Source organism: Oratosquilla oratoria, chromosome 41, assembly GCF_046742065.1.
Source record: "Oratosquilla oratoria isolate Oo_2021 chromosome 41, ASM4674206v1, whole genome shotgun sequence".
In the NCBI taxonomy this organism is placed as follows: domain Eukaryota; kingdom Metazoa; phylum Arthropoda; class Malacostraca; order Stomatopoda; family Squillidae; genus Oratosquilla; species Oratosquilla oratoria.
Genome location: NC_134817.1, coordinates 18,040,564 through 18,058,103, shown reverse-complemented (window position 1 = coordinate 18,058,103; position 17,540 = coordinate 18,040,564). Strand labels below are relative to the sequence as shown.

General features: G+C 38.3%; 1 protein-coding gene across 1 annotated transcript; it reads left to right on the top strand.

Moving 5' to 3' along the window:
- Window positions 1-3,914: 3,914 nt before the first annotated feature.
- On the top strand, window positions 3,915-15,011 carry LOC143021009 (uncharacterized). Its single transcript, XM_076178114.1, has 3 exons — window positions 3,915-3,991; window positions 9,544-9,759; window positions 13,625-15,011. The coding sequence occupies exons 1-3, from the start codon at window positions 3,915-3,917 to the stop codon at window positions 14,340-14,342; spliced, it is 1,011 nt and encodes a 336-aa protein (XP_076034229.1). The 3' UTR covers window positions 14,343-15,011.
- Window positions 15,012-17,540: the final 2,529 nt, after the last annotated feature.

Here is a 17,540-nt window from a genome sequence, read left to right as displayed (position 1 = left end):
CATCACTATCATCACCATACCACCATATCATTTTCGTGTCCTGATCTGAATAAAGTCATCTGGGATTAGTCAGAACAAAATATCTGAAGAGACAAGCTTCATCGTGATGGGAGTTCCCTTCAAATGAAAAAATAAAGAATAATAGATCGATAATCCCAAGCATATCACCTTTCCCATCACCACCGAGAAGATGAAGGGAGGATATTGATGTGCATAAAACAACATATCGAAATAGAAAATAAGAATATATATATATATACATATATATATATATATATATATATATATATATATGTATATATATAAATATATATATATATAATGTTTCGTACACGCTAGTATTTTTTAACGGCCGGTAGCTTCGTAACAACAATGCGACGGTTACGCTTGCCTCATACAGCGTCGACTTGCAATCTTACGTTTATTTCTAAAACGCAGCTTCCGCCATGGAATTTTATTTGGTTCTACGTGACCATTTTGGTAGCGTCGGCGAGGGTAATGAAGTCTTTGAAAACTTCGCATACCTTGGTATGCGGTACACTAGAGTGGTTGGAAGTTTTTTGCAGGGTTGGTATGGCCTATGGTGTTGTGGATTATAGAATAGACTATTAGAATATACCGCGTTGTGTTTTACGCTTTGCTGTACGGCTGTGAAGCATGGACACTGAATGTTGACTCGATTTCTTTGGTACCTTCGGAAAATCACTGAGTATCGTTGGAATTGTATTATACCCAAGCAGAAACTACACTTAGAATCGGCCTAGGCCCAATATAATTCGTGAACGTCATCTCTATATGTTGATGCGATTCACAGGTTTGTCTGCACAAGACAATCTTCGATGAAAAAGACGAAGAGGACGCTTACAGAATTCATGGCTGGTGCAAGTCTACTGGTTTAGGCAAAATATGTTTGGAATGGGAAGGGCGGTTGCATGAGAGATTGGTCGGAGAGATCATGGGGACTGACAATTGCGTGTGAATGAAGCGACGTGGCTCCTGGCGTATACTCCACATTCACCCTTTTTAGGTAAAGTGGGGTCAGACAGACCCCATGTTTTTTTTTTTTTTTTTTTACTTTTAATATATTAATATATTGCATATAGATATGTTCTCCCCTATACCTTCTTGACGAGTGGAGTAGTTTAAGGGGGTGATAGGGTCATTCCTGAATCTTGCTCTATATAAGCTTTATAGAACTTTTGGGCCCGTCAGACCCCACTTTACCTTAGGTGTGAGTAGCGTGGGGTTTGTTAGACCCCACTTTACCTGAGTTTTTTTTTCATCTCATATAAATGTTTTATCATTTATACTTATGGGTAAATAAGAATTTCTTCTTTTTTCATCATTTTTTATGACTGATATGTTGAATTTTGTTTGTTTTCGATGGTGACGGTATTATTTGGAATGCATAGTTTTATGTTCATTATAATTTTTTTTAATCTGTTTGTCGTTATTCTGGGTATATATTGCCTACACTGCAAAATACCAGTGTGTCAGGAACATTCAACCCCCATCTGCAATGACTGCAATTAGATTCTTCAGTAACACAAAGTCAAAATAATTACCTCCAATTTTTTCTTCAGATTTTATGGTTTATGAAACACACTTATTATTCATTTGTTGTGGCTCTACTTTTCCTAAGATAGTTGGGACATTGGTCTCTACAAAATGACGATGATCAACCACTTCACGTTTCCTGTTTTCAGTCAAGTATCCTCTAAATTCAGCAATACCTTACTTTTCATATTTTTTAGTAATTTTCATTAAAAAAAATTCTAACAATTATAGTCACTTTCAAGCAGTAAATGGAAGAAGATAAGTTGAAATACATATGTTTTGATTTCTGTCACTAAATACAGTGGATTTTTTATTATTATTATTATTATTTTTTTTTTTTTTTTTTTTTTTTTTTTTTTTTGTGTTTGGGGTAAAAGAAATTACCTCCGATTTTTTCAGATTTTTTTTAAACACATTTATTATTCATTTGTTGTAGCTCTGTTTTTTTCTTAAAGATGGTTGGGACATTGGTCTCTACAAAATGATGATGACCAACCGCTTCGCATTTCCTGTTTTCAGTCAAGTACCCTCTAAAGTCAGCAAAACCTTATTTTTCATAATTTTTTTGTAATTTTCATTAAGAAATATTTCTAACAACTATAGTCACTTTCAAGCATGTAAATGGAAGAAGATAAGTTGAAGTACATATGTTTTGATTTCTATGTCAATAAGTGCAGTGGAGGTATGATATATATATATATATATATATATATATATATATATTATATATATATATATATATATATATATATTTTTTTTTTTTTTTTTTTTTTTTGGGGGGGGGGGTCTGTCAGTCCCCGCTTTACCTGAGATGTTTCCCAAAAAGACCTTTACCTGTAAAGGGTTAATGGTTGTTGTGAGTGAATATATTCGCCTGACTGCTGGTAGAACATAACTACAAGCAGTCTGTGGCAGTGATAGGGTTACTTAGGACTTCCAGTACATAGGGACCTTCCTTAGAATTAATAAAACCGTCTAGTATTAACCAAAATAAAACCTTTTGAGTAGGCTATTTATTGCAGTAGAATCAGTTTGTCATGAATTTAATATCTGCCCTGGCTAACACCATGATATTTTATTCGCTACCCCACAGGAGAACTACAGAAAAAATTAAATAGAAAGATCTGTATATAATATAAATGAGACCGAGAAAGAGATGGAAAGAAAATTTTAAAGAAGCCCAAAGTAGATATGACTTGCCCAGTATCGAAACTCTGAGGGATACTGACAGGCGTAACGCCGACTACTGGGAGCGGAAGTAAGAAGAACGAGAAGTCGTAGATGGAGTACAGAAAATAACGGTCAATGTCGTTCGAATCAGTCGATATTTGGTTGGCAATTTACATCCGTTTCAGGCGTTACCGTTTATACAAATCTAGCCACACTGTTAAGTCATTATAGTTCAAAAGATAATAGGGAGGGTAACTGATACATGTAATATGATAAATCTATTGTAACTCCTTCATGTAGATTGTTCTCATCAGCCAATCAAATGTGTCATTGAGAAATTGATTTACTAGTCAATGAAAGTGATTTTCGTGTTTTGTTTATGTATAGTTCAGATAAGGACATATGGGGATAGATATATTTAGACAGCCTCATATATTTCCAATGTAATAACGAAAGAAATATTCAGGTATGGAAAATATATTGTATGCAACTTTATCAAAATTAGAAATACATTGGACTACCACCTATTATTTTAATTACTCGTATCAATGCCTTTGTCTTTGAAGACAAGAGAAAATATAAAAGTAAGCCGTCCATAAAATGCACTTCAAAGTAGCTAAAATATCAAGAGTATGGGTGAAGTCTCTTTTCTTGAAAACACAGTAGATAGAAAATGTACATTCTGTTTTGTATTAAATGCATTTGTTTTACATACTTTATACTTCCATGTATTACCTCAAATGTCTGTTGTTATGGAGAGCTGGTAAAAGTATATAATTTGTTGAATTTTGTAGTGTGTTTGATATATTTATGTAGCCTAGTAACGGATTACTTGATATGTAAAATATTGCTCAAAGATGCTGAAATTAATTTATGTAGTTATTTATGTGAAATTATGTAAATTTATTACATACAGTTAATGTATTGGCTTATTTATAAATAAATTAAACATCAGAATTCACTTGTTATCTTCGGACATAATTTTACTTCGAAAACTTTATCTGTACTTGACTTTAGATTAGTTATTTGTAATTTGTAGTAATACTTTCTCAACTAATATAACTGTAACTACTCACAATAACTGTGAAAATATGTTAAATTTTATAGAGCTTACAGTGTATGGAATATGAGTGCAAAAAGTATGCCAGTTGGGATATTCGTTACTTGTATCAGGCCCATCGAATACAATGTTTAGTTTAGCGCGCCAAAACCAATCCAAAGTCAGTTCACCTAGAATGTACGTACAAGAAGGAGCGGCAATGAGGTGAGTTTATTTTTTATAAGGACGCTCTCTTTTTATTTGTATTTAGATTATTGTGAATGTTAGGTAGATATTGGTGAGTGAAAGCATCCGTATATATGTAGATACTCTACTGATGATATATATGTATGTTTAGTAAAATGTACCTGTTAAACAACTTCAAAAATTGTAATACAGTAACAATACGAACAATTAAAAATTGCCTGATCATTCCTATTGTAAGGAGCAAATAATTGCTCAAGTTTTTTGTGTTATTTGAGATTAGACTTGTTGAAATATTACTGAGTACCTGAATATGAATGACTAGTTGGGGAGGGTCTAGTAAAGGAGACAGTATTGACATCTAGGATTTGAACGCATGTCATACAACCTCCGTAATTGATTTACACTGTAAATGTAGATGCATCAAACAAACTGATTTTAATACGGAATAATGGATAAGTAGTTTCGACTGCAGAAGCCTCCCTACCCCTGGTGAACTGATTATTTGATGCCGTTAGGTTGGTGCGTTCGATAATGAATAAAGTTAATTAGATGAATTTACTTATACACTACGATGTACATAACACAAACCTAGATATAGTTTCCCGCCACAAATACATAGGAGTCCACGCTTCAACAGACATGGGAGCAGCAACACAGACAATACATCAAAATTCTTGCTTATAAGAAACGTTCGACCACACTTAAAGTATTGTGACACTGTCTGGGGTCCACATACTAACAATTATAAAGTAAATTAGAGTTCACACAAAATAAAACAGCAAGACGGATCAGACAAGATTAGACACACTACATCAGTCATTAGGTTAAAATGACATTTGAACCATTTGAAACAAAATGATAATAATAATAATAATAAATTTATTTGGCAAAGAATCAATATACATGAAGTGCAGACAATGACAAGAACACATAGTTCGAAATAATAATTGCAATTGTCGAGGATAACACAATAAATCATGTACACTTATTCCAATTTAGTTGACAGGAATTTATAAATACACAAATAACTAGAGGCAGTCACAACCTAAAATACCACACATGCCAGACAAGGGCCAACATATTCAAGTATTCGTTCCACTTTTGATACTTTTAAAAATAGGATCACATCATCACAATCCAAATCCCAGTTCTGACCTTACTTCTGATACCACCCTTAACCATTATCATAACACCATCCCCAGTCCAAATCCCACCCGAACCCATAATTCCCCCGCCAAGCATCCTCAAATAATGCCGCCCATGAGCGGGTTCCCGCAATGAAAGAAAAAACAAAAAAAATCCCGTCAGCCATGTTGAAACTTGTACCCGCCATCGCCTTCGCGCGCTCATTACGTCATAACGCTTTTATCTTCAAAATGTCGACGAACGGATGCTCGCTTTCTCGAATGTACAGACTTCACTTAGAATTTATAATTATGACCAAATAAATTAATAATTTAGGCGATCAGAACTAGTATAGAAAATTCAAGACTGCCAATTGTATACCCATTTGAATTCCTAAATTAAAATTTGGAGGGTAGATCATAGATGTATTTTGGTTAGTAAACGTTAATTGCCTTTAATACCATTTTTCACGCATTAAACTCATCCCCTACAAAACAAGGTTAAACCCTTTATGTTGGTTGCAATAAAAATGCGTACAGCAACATCGTCGACACGGTTACTTGCCATTGTAATCTATCTAAAATCGCGTGTGTACCAAACTGGCCCCTACTCCATACACCAATGAAGTCTCCCTTGCCCAAACAAGCCACTAACTAAACCTGCATTTACTAGCTAACCACCGTACGTGATTAGTCTGTTTGCAAAGTTGTCACCCAATCCCTCTGTTCCTAACTCGCCCATAATATATATCCATCAAATCTAAAACGTAATCCATCCTTTTGTGAATTATCTTCCTGCCGCGTGTCCTCGTATCCTCTTGCCCTCATGTCGTGGCTCATCCGAATGCCTCCCATACTCCTCTCGCCCTCACCAACACGACCCGTTTTGTGTCCTCACCCTTACAATCCTAGCTCCCATATGCCTCGATGGTAGTCATTGTCAAAAGTTATCTCCGAATAACCCGGCATAACGCGTATTACTAAGGAAGTGCATACCTATGCGATATATAAATACAAAATGAAATAGTGATTTGGGTAAATTTTTTGAAGTGCACACCTACGCGATATAGCAATAGAAATTTAAGTAATAATTTTGTAAACTAATACATCAACATGAACGTTATTCTAGGCGAAAATCAATAATAGAAAAAAGTTGCTAAAAGCTATAAACAAACAGCTTTGACTACTTCAGACGCATCTTCATTTTGGTAAAGGCGGAGATCTTAGAAATTAAAGTATGATGAATTCGTCTATTCTAACTTAACCTAACCTGCATTTAGTAAAGCACCCGTAGAAAATTGTCCGTTAAGTTTCGGCGTGCACATACGTATTAGATATGTAATAAAAAGCTATAGCACATGTATAATGATGTACATTACATATAAAGAAGAAATTGAACCACGCCATTAGATTTCGGCTATCACATACGTTAATACCGGACACCTATCGGAAATAGTCCGTTACGTAAAAAATTGTTCGTTAGGTTTCGGCGTGCACATACGTATTAGATATGTAATGAAAAGCTACAGTGCATATGTACAATTATATACATATCCCAAAGGCTTTTCCCCCTTACACGGGGGGTAGCCAAAAAGAAAAAGGCATAGAAACCACTCCCACCCATTCCATTTCCTATATATTCCACTCCCCTCCACCCTCCTCCCTCCCTCCTATCTTGGCACCTCCTGGATGACGGGTCATCCTTGCACCCTGTCCACTGCCCTGGGTCAGAAGCAATGTCGAAAGACACAGCACATCCACAGCAAGGCCACTTCATAAATTCGGCGACCCCCCTCTCTGTCCCCTCATGCAGAAAAGGAGAAGACAGGGTGAAATCCCTTCGGGCTGTGTCAAATTTTCCTCATAGATATTTCCTCACCCACTCCCCCTCATGCATCACAGCATCATCCATACACAACCCTTCTCCATTCACCCCTATCTTCTGTCCTCTCCCGTCCTTCCTCCACAGACATTCCTCTCTTTTGTAATGCCCCTTTCACCCCCATCCATCCATCTCATCCTAGGACGCCTCCTCATATTCACTCTTTCCACCTCTGCCTTCCACACTTCTTTTACTAATCTTTCTTCACTCGTTCTTTCCATGTGTCCAAACCATCCCAATACTCTTTCATCAACCCTATCTCTCAGCTCCCTTTTCACCCCTGTTCTCCTCATTTATCACTCTAGCCTAGTAACCCCTATCATACTTCTCAGACATTTCATCTTAAACACATTCAAACTCCTCTCTTCCTCTCTTGTGTTCCATGTTTCTGCCCCGTACAGTGGTGTTGGCATCATCACTCCTTCATATAACCTCATCTTAGCATCCAAGGCATTTACTCACTTCTCTCAATCTACATTCTACCTCCACCCCACTCCTCCCTTTCCTGCCACATTCGCACCCAAGTATCTAAAACTATCCACTTCCTCCAGTCTTTCACCCTTTATGCTCACTTCCAGCCTGCTGTCACTCTCTCCCCTTGTACAACTCATCACCTTACTTTTGCCCACATTTATCTTCAGCTTCCCTCTTTCGCACACCTCAAAAGAGTAGTTGGGTCTCCCATCACCCAGGATCAACCAGTCCACTGTGATGACACAGTAGTTACCAACCCCCCCCTCTCTCTCTCTCTCTCTCTCTCTCTCTCTCTCTCTCTCTCTCTCTCTCTAACCACCTTTACCATATAAGACCCATTTTATTTGAGTAGCTGAAGACTTAAAAAATTTCACATCAAAATGTGTTACAATGTATCAACGCCCATGTAAAGACATTGCTGGTACATTTAGGCAACATTCTTCTCCCAATCATTGAGAAGTGCTCATTTTGTAGGTCTGATTTTTTCAATTTTTTGCTTTCTTTGGATCCCTAAACTTAACATATTGCCTTTGAACCTGTGATCTATAATAAGTACCCTACACAAACAAGGGATGAATGCAGTTAGAATCTGTCCAATGGTCAGAATAAACATACTTCATAATTCATGCCAAGTTACACCTTTACTTCATCCACAGTCCTTTGAATATTAGACCCTATACACTCTTTTAAACTATCATGCCCATTAAATGCATGCCTGGCATAACACATCAGCATTTCCATAATTTATATTATTGATTGAGGGAAGCAAGTAAATGCCTTGGGGGTCAAAAAGTGTAATAAGAAATAGGCATTTGGGAATGGATGCAAAGAGGAGGTTATATGAAGGGTAGATTGTGCTGACAGCACTGTATGGAGTAGACTTGGAATTTGCGAGAGGAAAAGTTTGAATATGTTTGAGATTTAATGTCTGAGAAATATTGTAGGGGTTACAAGGTTGGATAGTGAGAAATGAGAACTGGGAGTGAAAAAGGAAATGGCAGGTACGGCTGATGAAAGAGTACTGGGATGGTATGGACACATGGGAAGAATGAATGAAGAAAGATCAAAAGAGCCGTGGAAGGCAGAGGTGTGGGGAGTGGACTTGAGGGGAAGGCCATGGATGGTGAAAAGGACTGAGCAAGGAAGAGAGAAGGCAGGAGATGTAGATGATTGGAAAGTGACTGCATACAGATGATACTGTCATGCAAGGGAAGTGGTTATGTGAATATTTTGATGCCACCCAAAGAGATTCCCTGTCTTCTCTTTCTGCATGAGGGAATGGAGAGGTTGGGTTTGCCAATTAAGTGAAGTGGTCTTGCTGTGGATGTGCTATGTCGTGCTGCGCTGCTTCTGACCCAGAGCAGTTAGAGGAATACAAGGATGACCCATCATCCATGAGGAGCTAAGATGAGGGAGGAAGGGATGGGAGTGGGATTGGGTCTATGCCTTTTGACTTGGCTACCCCTTTGGTAAGGGGGGGGAAAGTCTTTAGTATATAGATAGGAATATTATGCTGCGGTACAGATCCTCATCTCATGTTAACCCGACACCATGAACCTAAATTTTATTTTGTGAATTTACCTAGTTGTATCTTATGGGAAGGGAAGCTACACTTATGGTGTGTGGCCTTTGTGTCTTGCAGTGTCTAGTTTGCTCTTAGATTTGTGTATGGTATGTGTGTATATATATGTATATGCATGTATATATATATATACATTTTTGTCTTTCTTTTCTTTTTCAATGATATTTTCTATAAGGAGCCCTATAGAATTGTTAGCAACATGATGCAAACACACCCTCTGTCCCACATTCTCACCCTCCAGTCATTTATCCATTGCACACTTGACCCACCCTACCTACTTTGCCCAAGCTCCCTGCCTACTTCTTACACTTGAACATCCACCCACCCTCCATACCGTATGCCATCATTAATCAGGACTTGCTGAAAATTTCATCTTGCTCTTTCCCCTTCCCTCCTATAGCTTGTGTTTTGGGTATCAAGTGTGACTTCTTATCACACTTAGCAGTAATTACTGGTTACATACAAAGATAATATAAAAGTACAACCTTGTCTCTTTTTCTTTTTTTAGTCAATACGTTGCAAACCGAGAACACCGTGGTGTGGAGGGCAACTGGCACCAATGCCACAGACGTGAGCACCGATACCAACCAAGGTACCGGTCATCTGGTGGCAGTATTTATGGGTCTCGTTCAAACTTTGTCAGCCACACCACGTCACGCTCCTCCAACCCACTGCGGTACAAAACTGAACTCTGCCGCACTTTCGAAGAAAGTGGAAATTGCAGGTATGTATTGATGATTGTGCTTGTTACTCCTTTAAAACTTATCTATCTGTATAGCCATCTTCTCCCTCATAAGGGAGGTAGCCAACCAAGGAATGCACCCATCCATATCCAATTGTGTCCCACTTAAAATATCTCTTAGCTCCTTGTGGACGAAGAACCCTGTCCCCCACCCTCCGTCTGGATCAGAAGTACAGTACTACCTCTCATTAACAGACTGAAAGGGAGGTAACGGTCTCCGTTGATTTGGAGTGGTTTTTGGGTGGCGTAGTGATTGCACGCACTAAACAACAGCACCAAAAAAAACGCAAACACAGCTAATTAATGTCCGTAAATGAGAGGTCTCGCTGTAATGCAACAAGAAACAGCACATCCATGACAGGTCCCATAAGCAAAAGATAGTTTACCTCCACGCTTTGTTTACTTTAGGACTCTCATCCTTGTTGTCTTGTGAGTAAATAGAGAGGAGAGGAGAAATCCCATAGGGCTGCATCAATTTATCATCCATTCACAACCATTCTCCATTTGTATCTATCTCTTGCCCTTTCCTTCCCCTGCTTATCAGACATTCCACTTTTACTCGAAGGCCCCCTCACCCCATCCATCCCATTTTCAGTTTTTCCCTTTGCTCGGCCCTGTCTGCCAACTCCTTCTCCATCCTTGATCTCTGCCCAACCTCCTTGTTTCTCTGTCCATCCTTGCAATTCCTACCATACTTCTCAAACTCGTTTAATTTTCTCCTTTCTTCCCATATGTTCCAAATGTCTGCCCCGTGTAGTGTTGTAGGCAGAATCACTCCTTCATAGTTTTCTCTCTGTGTCCATTCCTAGTTACCTATTTCTCATGACTACATTCCTCTACAGTAGTGGTTCCCAACCAGTGGCGTGAGATCAACTGAAGGTGCTGCCAAAATTCAGGGCAAAAATAATTTTCGTATTACCAATTCTCTCCGTCATCCATTTTTGTTCATTAAAGGAGCATTGGTGTAAAGATGAGTATTTTCGTATTATCCAGGGACAAAATTGTTACACTGATGTTGAATCAACAAAATACTGACAAACTAGAATTTAGATTTTCTAATAAGGGTGCCGGGGACTTCTGAAAGGCTTGGCAAGGGTGCCTCAAACCAGAAAAGGTTGGGAATCATTCCTCTACAGTTTACCTCTATCCCTATAGAAATCTCCTCCATGAAGGTAATATCAGTCATTCATGAGTCCAACATATAACCATGATGAATCATACTAGATATGGAGTACTGAAAGCAGTCATTACTAGGCTTCCAAAGACAGTGATTTACCAATGTGATACCAGTTCACAAAGGAGGTACCACTAAACTATGGCATATATCACTGACCAGTACAGTAATGAAATTATGTGAAAGATGTGATGGATCAGGTATCTTAGAGATGAACACAGTTTGGCTTTAGATCTGGAGGGTTGTGTGTCAGAGTTTTTAGTTGAGAATGAGCAGTGTGCTGTAAGAGAGGGTGGGCTGGGTTGACTATGTTTACCTCAATTTAGAGAAGGTTTTTGATAAAGTTACCTCGGTTTTCTTGTGTGGAGTTTAGAGCATGTTAGAGGATTAAGAGGCAAATTATTGGAATGGATGAAAGGTATTTTAAAGGATAAGATGTCAGGAAGGAGAGCAGTGACCAGTGGAACTGTACAAGGTGGAGTACTAGTCCTTATAATCATATAAATGACATGGAAGGTACAACAAGCTATGCCAGCATATTTGCGGATGATGTAGAAATCATGAGAAGAGTTGAAAATGAGGAAGGCAAAGTTATTGCCAAAAAGATTTGACATTTTTCACAAGGAGCCAAGAATGGAAAATTAGTTTTAATAAAAAAAAATATATGCAAAGTATTGGAAATGGGCAATAGCTGGAAAAGACCATCTTTGAATTATTCCTTGGGAAGTGAATCCATAGTGATAGCAAGAGAAATAGTTGTGAGTTTTGATAATTGACAGCCTGTCACCTGATAGACATATCAGTAGGATTGTGGGAGAAATGGACAGGCTGCTGCAGGAGGTTAATGTGTTGTTGTTTTTTTTGGGGGGGGGGCTGAGCAAGTTAGCGCGTTGTTACTTGCGGCAATGGTCAAGGGGATGGCGGTTTTCGAACCCCACCACCGGCATGGTTCATTAAATTTCAAGCTACAAAGTCCTCTGTAAAGGGGCACCGTCCCAGCCTCCGATAGGGGGGAGTTTGTGACGTTAAACCATATCAGTATCATCATTATTTCTTTATTTTCATTATTATTACTTTTTATTTATCTATTTTATATATGTGTGTGTATATATATATATATATATATATATATATATATATGAAAATATGAAAAACTCATGGAAACTCTGATCACACAAGAGTAAAGGATATAAACTAGTTCAAAAGAATATAAAGGACTGCAACTGAAATGGTTCCCAGCCAGGCAGAAAACCATGTGACGAGATACCAAAAGCGCTGGGTCTGCCAACAAATATCAAAAGAAAAAAATGTGATATTATTGCATTATTCAGGTTGTTAACCCCTTCGATACGATGACGCCTACGTAGGAGTCATGAGGAGCAAGTGGGTACGCGAGGATGTCGGTGTTGTCATCTTGATTATATATATTGTAGTTGTACCTGCATGACCCCCATACTCTGTAAACTGGCTTCATCATATTTTCTATGTGTTATCAAAATTCACGGATGAAAGAGAAGAAGCAATACAGCGGTAACTTTATTTCTTATAATGCGAGTATTATGACGCAACATCGCACGTCTGGCAGCTAATGTTGCCCGCGAGATTTTGTCCCATAGTGAAGGGGTTAAAGGGGACAGACTACATTGACAAAAGATGACTTGATTATGGATAGGAAGGCTTTAACAGGTCATGAGAAGAAATTAAGAAAAACCTCGTGACTAAAGGATGGGAAGAAATACCGCTGCCCATACAGTACTACCTCTCATTAACGGACTAAAAGGGGGGGTAACGGTGTCCATTGATGTAGATAATCCGTTGATTTTTAGTGGCTTTTGGGTGTCGTAGTGATTGCACACACTAAACAACAGCACCAAAAAACACCGCAAACACAGCTAATTAACGTCCATTAATGAGAGGTCTCACTGTATTTAAAATAGCTAAGAAAGTGATTTAGCCCAAGCTGTACTAATACGTAACTTAAATACAAGTCTATACCAAGGGCTTCTCCCCTTATAAGGGCAGTAGACGGCCAAAACATGCATCAACCCCATCCTACCCATTTGATTCCCTCTTAGTTTCTTGTGGATGAAGGGTCATCCATTCTAAATCCAAATATGACAATTGGAAATTAAAAATAAAGACCTAGGTAGAACCATACATGAATTTGAGAGAAGACAGTACCCCCAAAAGCATCGCTCCTTTCCTGTATGGAGGAGGTAGCCAAGTTAGAGCACTTCTATCCCCACCCATGTAAATACAGTTGAGTAAATACCCCTGGAACTAACTATGGATATACGAAAACAGTCCTTCATGTCATGGCTGGCTACCTTCATTATAAGGGAAATAGGGCTTTAAGTGTATAGATGTTTAATTATTTTTTGCATGGTGGTTATTGTTTAGTCACAATGTGGGCCACGTGTACTTCCTACATTTATCGAGCCCACATGTTGAGTTTATTTAATGCATGAATTATAAGCCTTGTTTATCTTCCTTAGTTCACAGGCATGAATATTACTTTCCACATTTTACTGGGACCTCTAATGTGTTACTGCTATTAGTGGTCCTGCAATACCATCTTGAAATCTTGTCAACGTCTTCACCTCCATGATTCATAAAAGGTCTTGAACCATGTGTTGTAAGGTGCGAATTATTGTTCTTTGTATTTCTTGGCAGATTTGGGGAATCCTGCACCTTTGCACATGGCATCATAGAGCGCCGTGCAGTGCCCCGTCACCCCCGCTACAAGACGGAACTGTGCCGTACCTACCATTCTACAGGTTTTTGCCAGTACGGGACTCGCTGCCACTTTATTCATAGCCCAGGAGAGCAATCGAGAGGTCTTCCTCTAAAGAACCTGAGGCATCGTTCACACTTTGACCATATTTCAAAGGGTATTGTGCAATTTCCAATGCAGGCTGGGTCTGTCCAATCCATAGATGGTTTACATTTTATGACTTCAAGCCTTTCAAGCCTGAATTACCCATATGACTTCAAAGCCCTGCAGGTTGGGGCTAAACCCACTCTCCTTGATCACAGGGCCATGCAGGCTTCGAATTCAGAGAGGTGCGTATTCTCATGGGTATGCCCAAGTCATGACATAGGAATAGATTCCATAGAGGGATCAGGATCAGGCTCTAGTCGGTCTGAGTCGCCCAAGTCCATGGGAGTGTTTCCTCCCCCTTCCATGTCTCCAACACTGGAGGGAAGCCCCAGTTGGGACAATACTGAAGATGACATAGGTGACATCCAAGGTATTCGGGTCTCATCCTTTGATGAGTCTGTTTTAAGGAAAAGCCTCGACATTAGGATGCTGTCTACGAGACCCAGCATTTCAAACCCAATGGAAATCTCACGGGGACTCAACTTAATGTCAGTCTTGGTTTCAAATTAGGGTTTTATGTTAAACTTAAGTTTAGAGTAGACCTCTTTTTTTTCTGCTTTTATTTTCTTGAACAATGGAACAAGAAAGGTCCTGTTTATTTATTTGAAGTGACATTTATGACAATAATATATAAAGAATTTTAATTTAGATATAAATATTTTTAGACCTAAGGATATTGATTAAACATTTGCTTAAGTTCTGTGAATGTTTTCTTTATTGTGTGTGAAAGTGCTTGTATAGACTTGGAATTCAATTTGAAAATTTGCATCCTTGCTTTATGAAGAATTAAGTTATAAGCCAAAGGTTGAAGTTATTTATAATCATTTTTTCTTAATCATTCAATTTACTTAAAGATGATCAGAGACCAGTGGAGTAGAAGTGTTAGAAAACAGTCTTTTTTCCAGTAGAAAAAAAGGCTTACCAAGCATAGTTTATAATAGATCAACTTATAGGCATTAGCTGATATTTCCTGTTTAGCATAATATTTTTTTTGTTTAGCATAATATCTGTTGACATTACAATAGTAATTATCACTGTGCAATAAGTCCATGGTCCTGGTTCTTGTGAGATGATTGCCAGTTGTCCATAAATGTAGTAAAGAATTTTAGTTTTGCTGTGTGGAAGGAAGGATAGGACAGTGTAGTATAAGGTATTCTGTGTCTTACACAGTGGTGGTACCTGTGGACAATACATACTCAGAAGCACATGTTATCTCAAACTACCACTCTGTAATCATCAACACAACATACAAATCGCTTCCAAGGCAGACAAGATTTGTACTGACACGTCAACATTCATCTTGTCATCCTGTACTATAGTAGTACCAACACTGAATCAGCTTTACAATACACCAGTTGCTTGAGATCCAATGTACAGTCACATGAGAGACATCTGTGTACACCCATTGAAGGCCCTTTCCCCTTTACAAATGGGGTGGCCAATGGAAAGCATCCCCCCCCCCATATCAGAGTTGTCACCCATCTCATCTTGTGGGTGAAACATCATCCATCCATACCACTCAGGTTGATTGCATTGCAGTGAGGCACAGCACTTCCACAGCAATGTCCGACAATCACGGAGCTACTGTGCCTTGAAGACAGAGCAATTAATACAACATTGCTCTTCACTTCCACACAGCAACATAAATATTGTTGAGTGACCTATGGGCTAAATAGTTTCTTGGGGGGATTGCAAGGATCTTACAAAAACAAAACAAGTGCAATGGATTGATTGATTGTGGATATATTTAAGTATTTGCTGAAGTGAAAGTTAATGGAATGGGATTATTTTTTATATGAACTTACATCATACATGTAAACATCTTTAAGATTTCTTTGTGTGCACCAGGTGATTTTATTTGTGTAGAGCATATATAGGAGCAAGGGGGTTTTGAATCCTGAAGGTCTCTGCAAAGTAAAATTATATCAGCCAATTCAGAGTACGTCACTGTTGAAGTTTAACTTTTAGCCATTATAAACAGTTGAAAGCTACACTTCAAGGCATCACTCAAAACCACTCACAATACTTAACTTGAAATCATCTTTAACAGCCTACCATCAATACTTTGTAACACTTCCATATAAAAATACCTAACACAGATCACAAGAGCACATCTCTACAAAAGTTTATTCTACAGTACTCCTCTCAGAAATAAGTGCAATAGAGAAATCACTTCCAAAACAATATCACAGGCAAGTCAACATTTAGATCAATCTGTATTGGAACAGTACCTACACTGAACTGCTAGGCATCAGATCCATACTGCCCCAGATGCTCCATACATTCCCCTACACTCGCTCCAACCAACTTAATCAAATCTCCTTGCCAGTAGATTTGCCAAGTTCCTTGGAGCTGCTAGTCTTGCAAGAGAGAATAGAGATAATCAATTGATTGGGATGATTTTGAATTCAAGGTAGACAAACCAATACAGTGGCACTTAAAATTTTATTTTGGGTAAGACCTACAAGTGTGCTTGGAACCCAAAGACTTGCTTGAGCTAAATATTTATTCATCACTAATGTGATTCAAATGAATAAAGATCGTATGACTAGCGGATTTGGGGATATCTGTAAAGTATACATTAAAAGGTCCCCCATCCCTGTAAAAGAAAAAGTCAAATTTATTTTTGTAATGGATAATGTTTTATATTTTAGTTTTTAAGAATATATTGTTTCCTTTGTTTGTACCCTGACCCTATTGTGTCAAGGTTGTAATGACTTATTTCATATTTATCTTTGTATTACCTACTTATGAAGCATCTTTCATTGTAACCTAATGTATGGAAATTAAATTAACTAAATAAAAATCTGAAATTCACCCATTTGAATACCATTCCTTATTACAAACTTATGGCTCCACAACAATGAGCAGAAATAAAGGGAAAACAAATGGGCAAGAGAGGGTGCATGCCTTGGCTTGATACTTCCTTTAAAAGGGAGAATACAGTACTACCTCTCATTAACGGACGTTAATTAGCTGTGTTTGAGGTGTTTTTTGGTGCTATTGTTTAGTGTGTATTTAGGGATGAAATGGGTGGGAGTGATTTTATGCCTTTCCCTTTTTGGCTACCTCCCTTGAAAGGGGGAAAAAGCCATGGTATATGTATGTATGTTTAGTGCTGTGCAATCGCTATGCCACCCAAAAACCACTCCAAATCAACGGATTATTCGTATCAACAGACACCGTTACCCCCCTATTAGTCCGTTAATGAGAAATAGTACTGTAGTTCTTTTATTGTATAGATTATTGTATTTTCCGGGAAGGGGAGCTACACTCGTGGTGCCCCGCCCCCTTTGTATCTCGCAGTGTCTAGTTTGCTTTTAAACTCATGAATGGTTTTTGCGCACACTATTTCCTTGTCCAGTTTGTTCCAAGTGTCTACCACTCTGTGGAAAACTGTTTTTCTTCAGATCTCTTCTGTAGCTATGTGTTTTGATTTTCTTTCCATGTCCTCTTGTGCTTCTCCTGTCCCAGTTTAACAAGTGTCTCTATATGAGAAATTCGCTAGTGAACAGTGACATCAATCAGGTAATTTTTTATGACCGTGGCGTAGAGGATTCAAACCTGCTGCTAAGGTGCCAAGAGGCCCAATCCAATGACTGCCACCTCTTGGTGCCTTGACCAGCAGGATCGAATCCTCTGCACGACGGTCATAGAAATTATCTGAAGTCTCTCTATTTATTGTAAGTTACTATATTTGTCCACAGC

Bases quoted from the DNA above. Each gene is read 5' to 3' on its own strand.
- LOC143021009 (XM_076178114.1), top strand. From the start codon at position 3,915: ATGTTTAGTTTAGCGCGCCAAAACCAATCCAAAGTCAGTTCACCTAGA. The intron at 3,992-9,543 runs GTGAGTTTATTT...TTCTTTTTTTAG, and splicing joins CAAGAAGGAGCGGCAATGAG to TCAATACGTTGCAAACCGAG. The intron at 9,760-13,624 runs GTATGTATTGAT...ATTTCTTGGCAG, and splicing joins GAAGAAAGTGGAAATTGCAG to ATTTGGGGAATCCTGCACCT.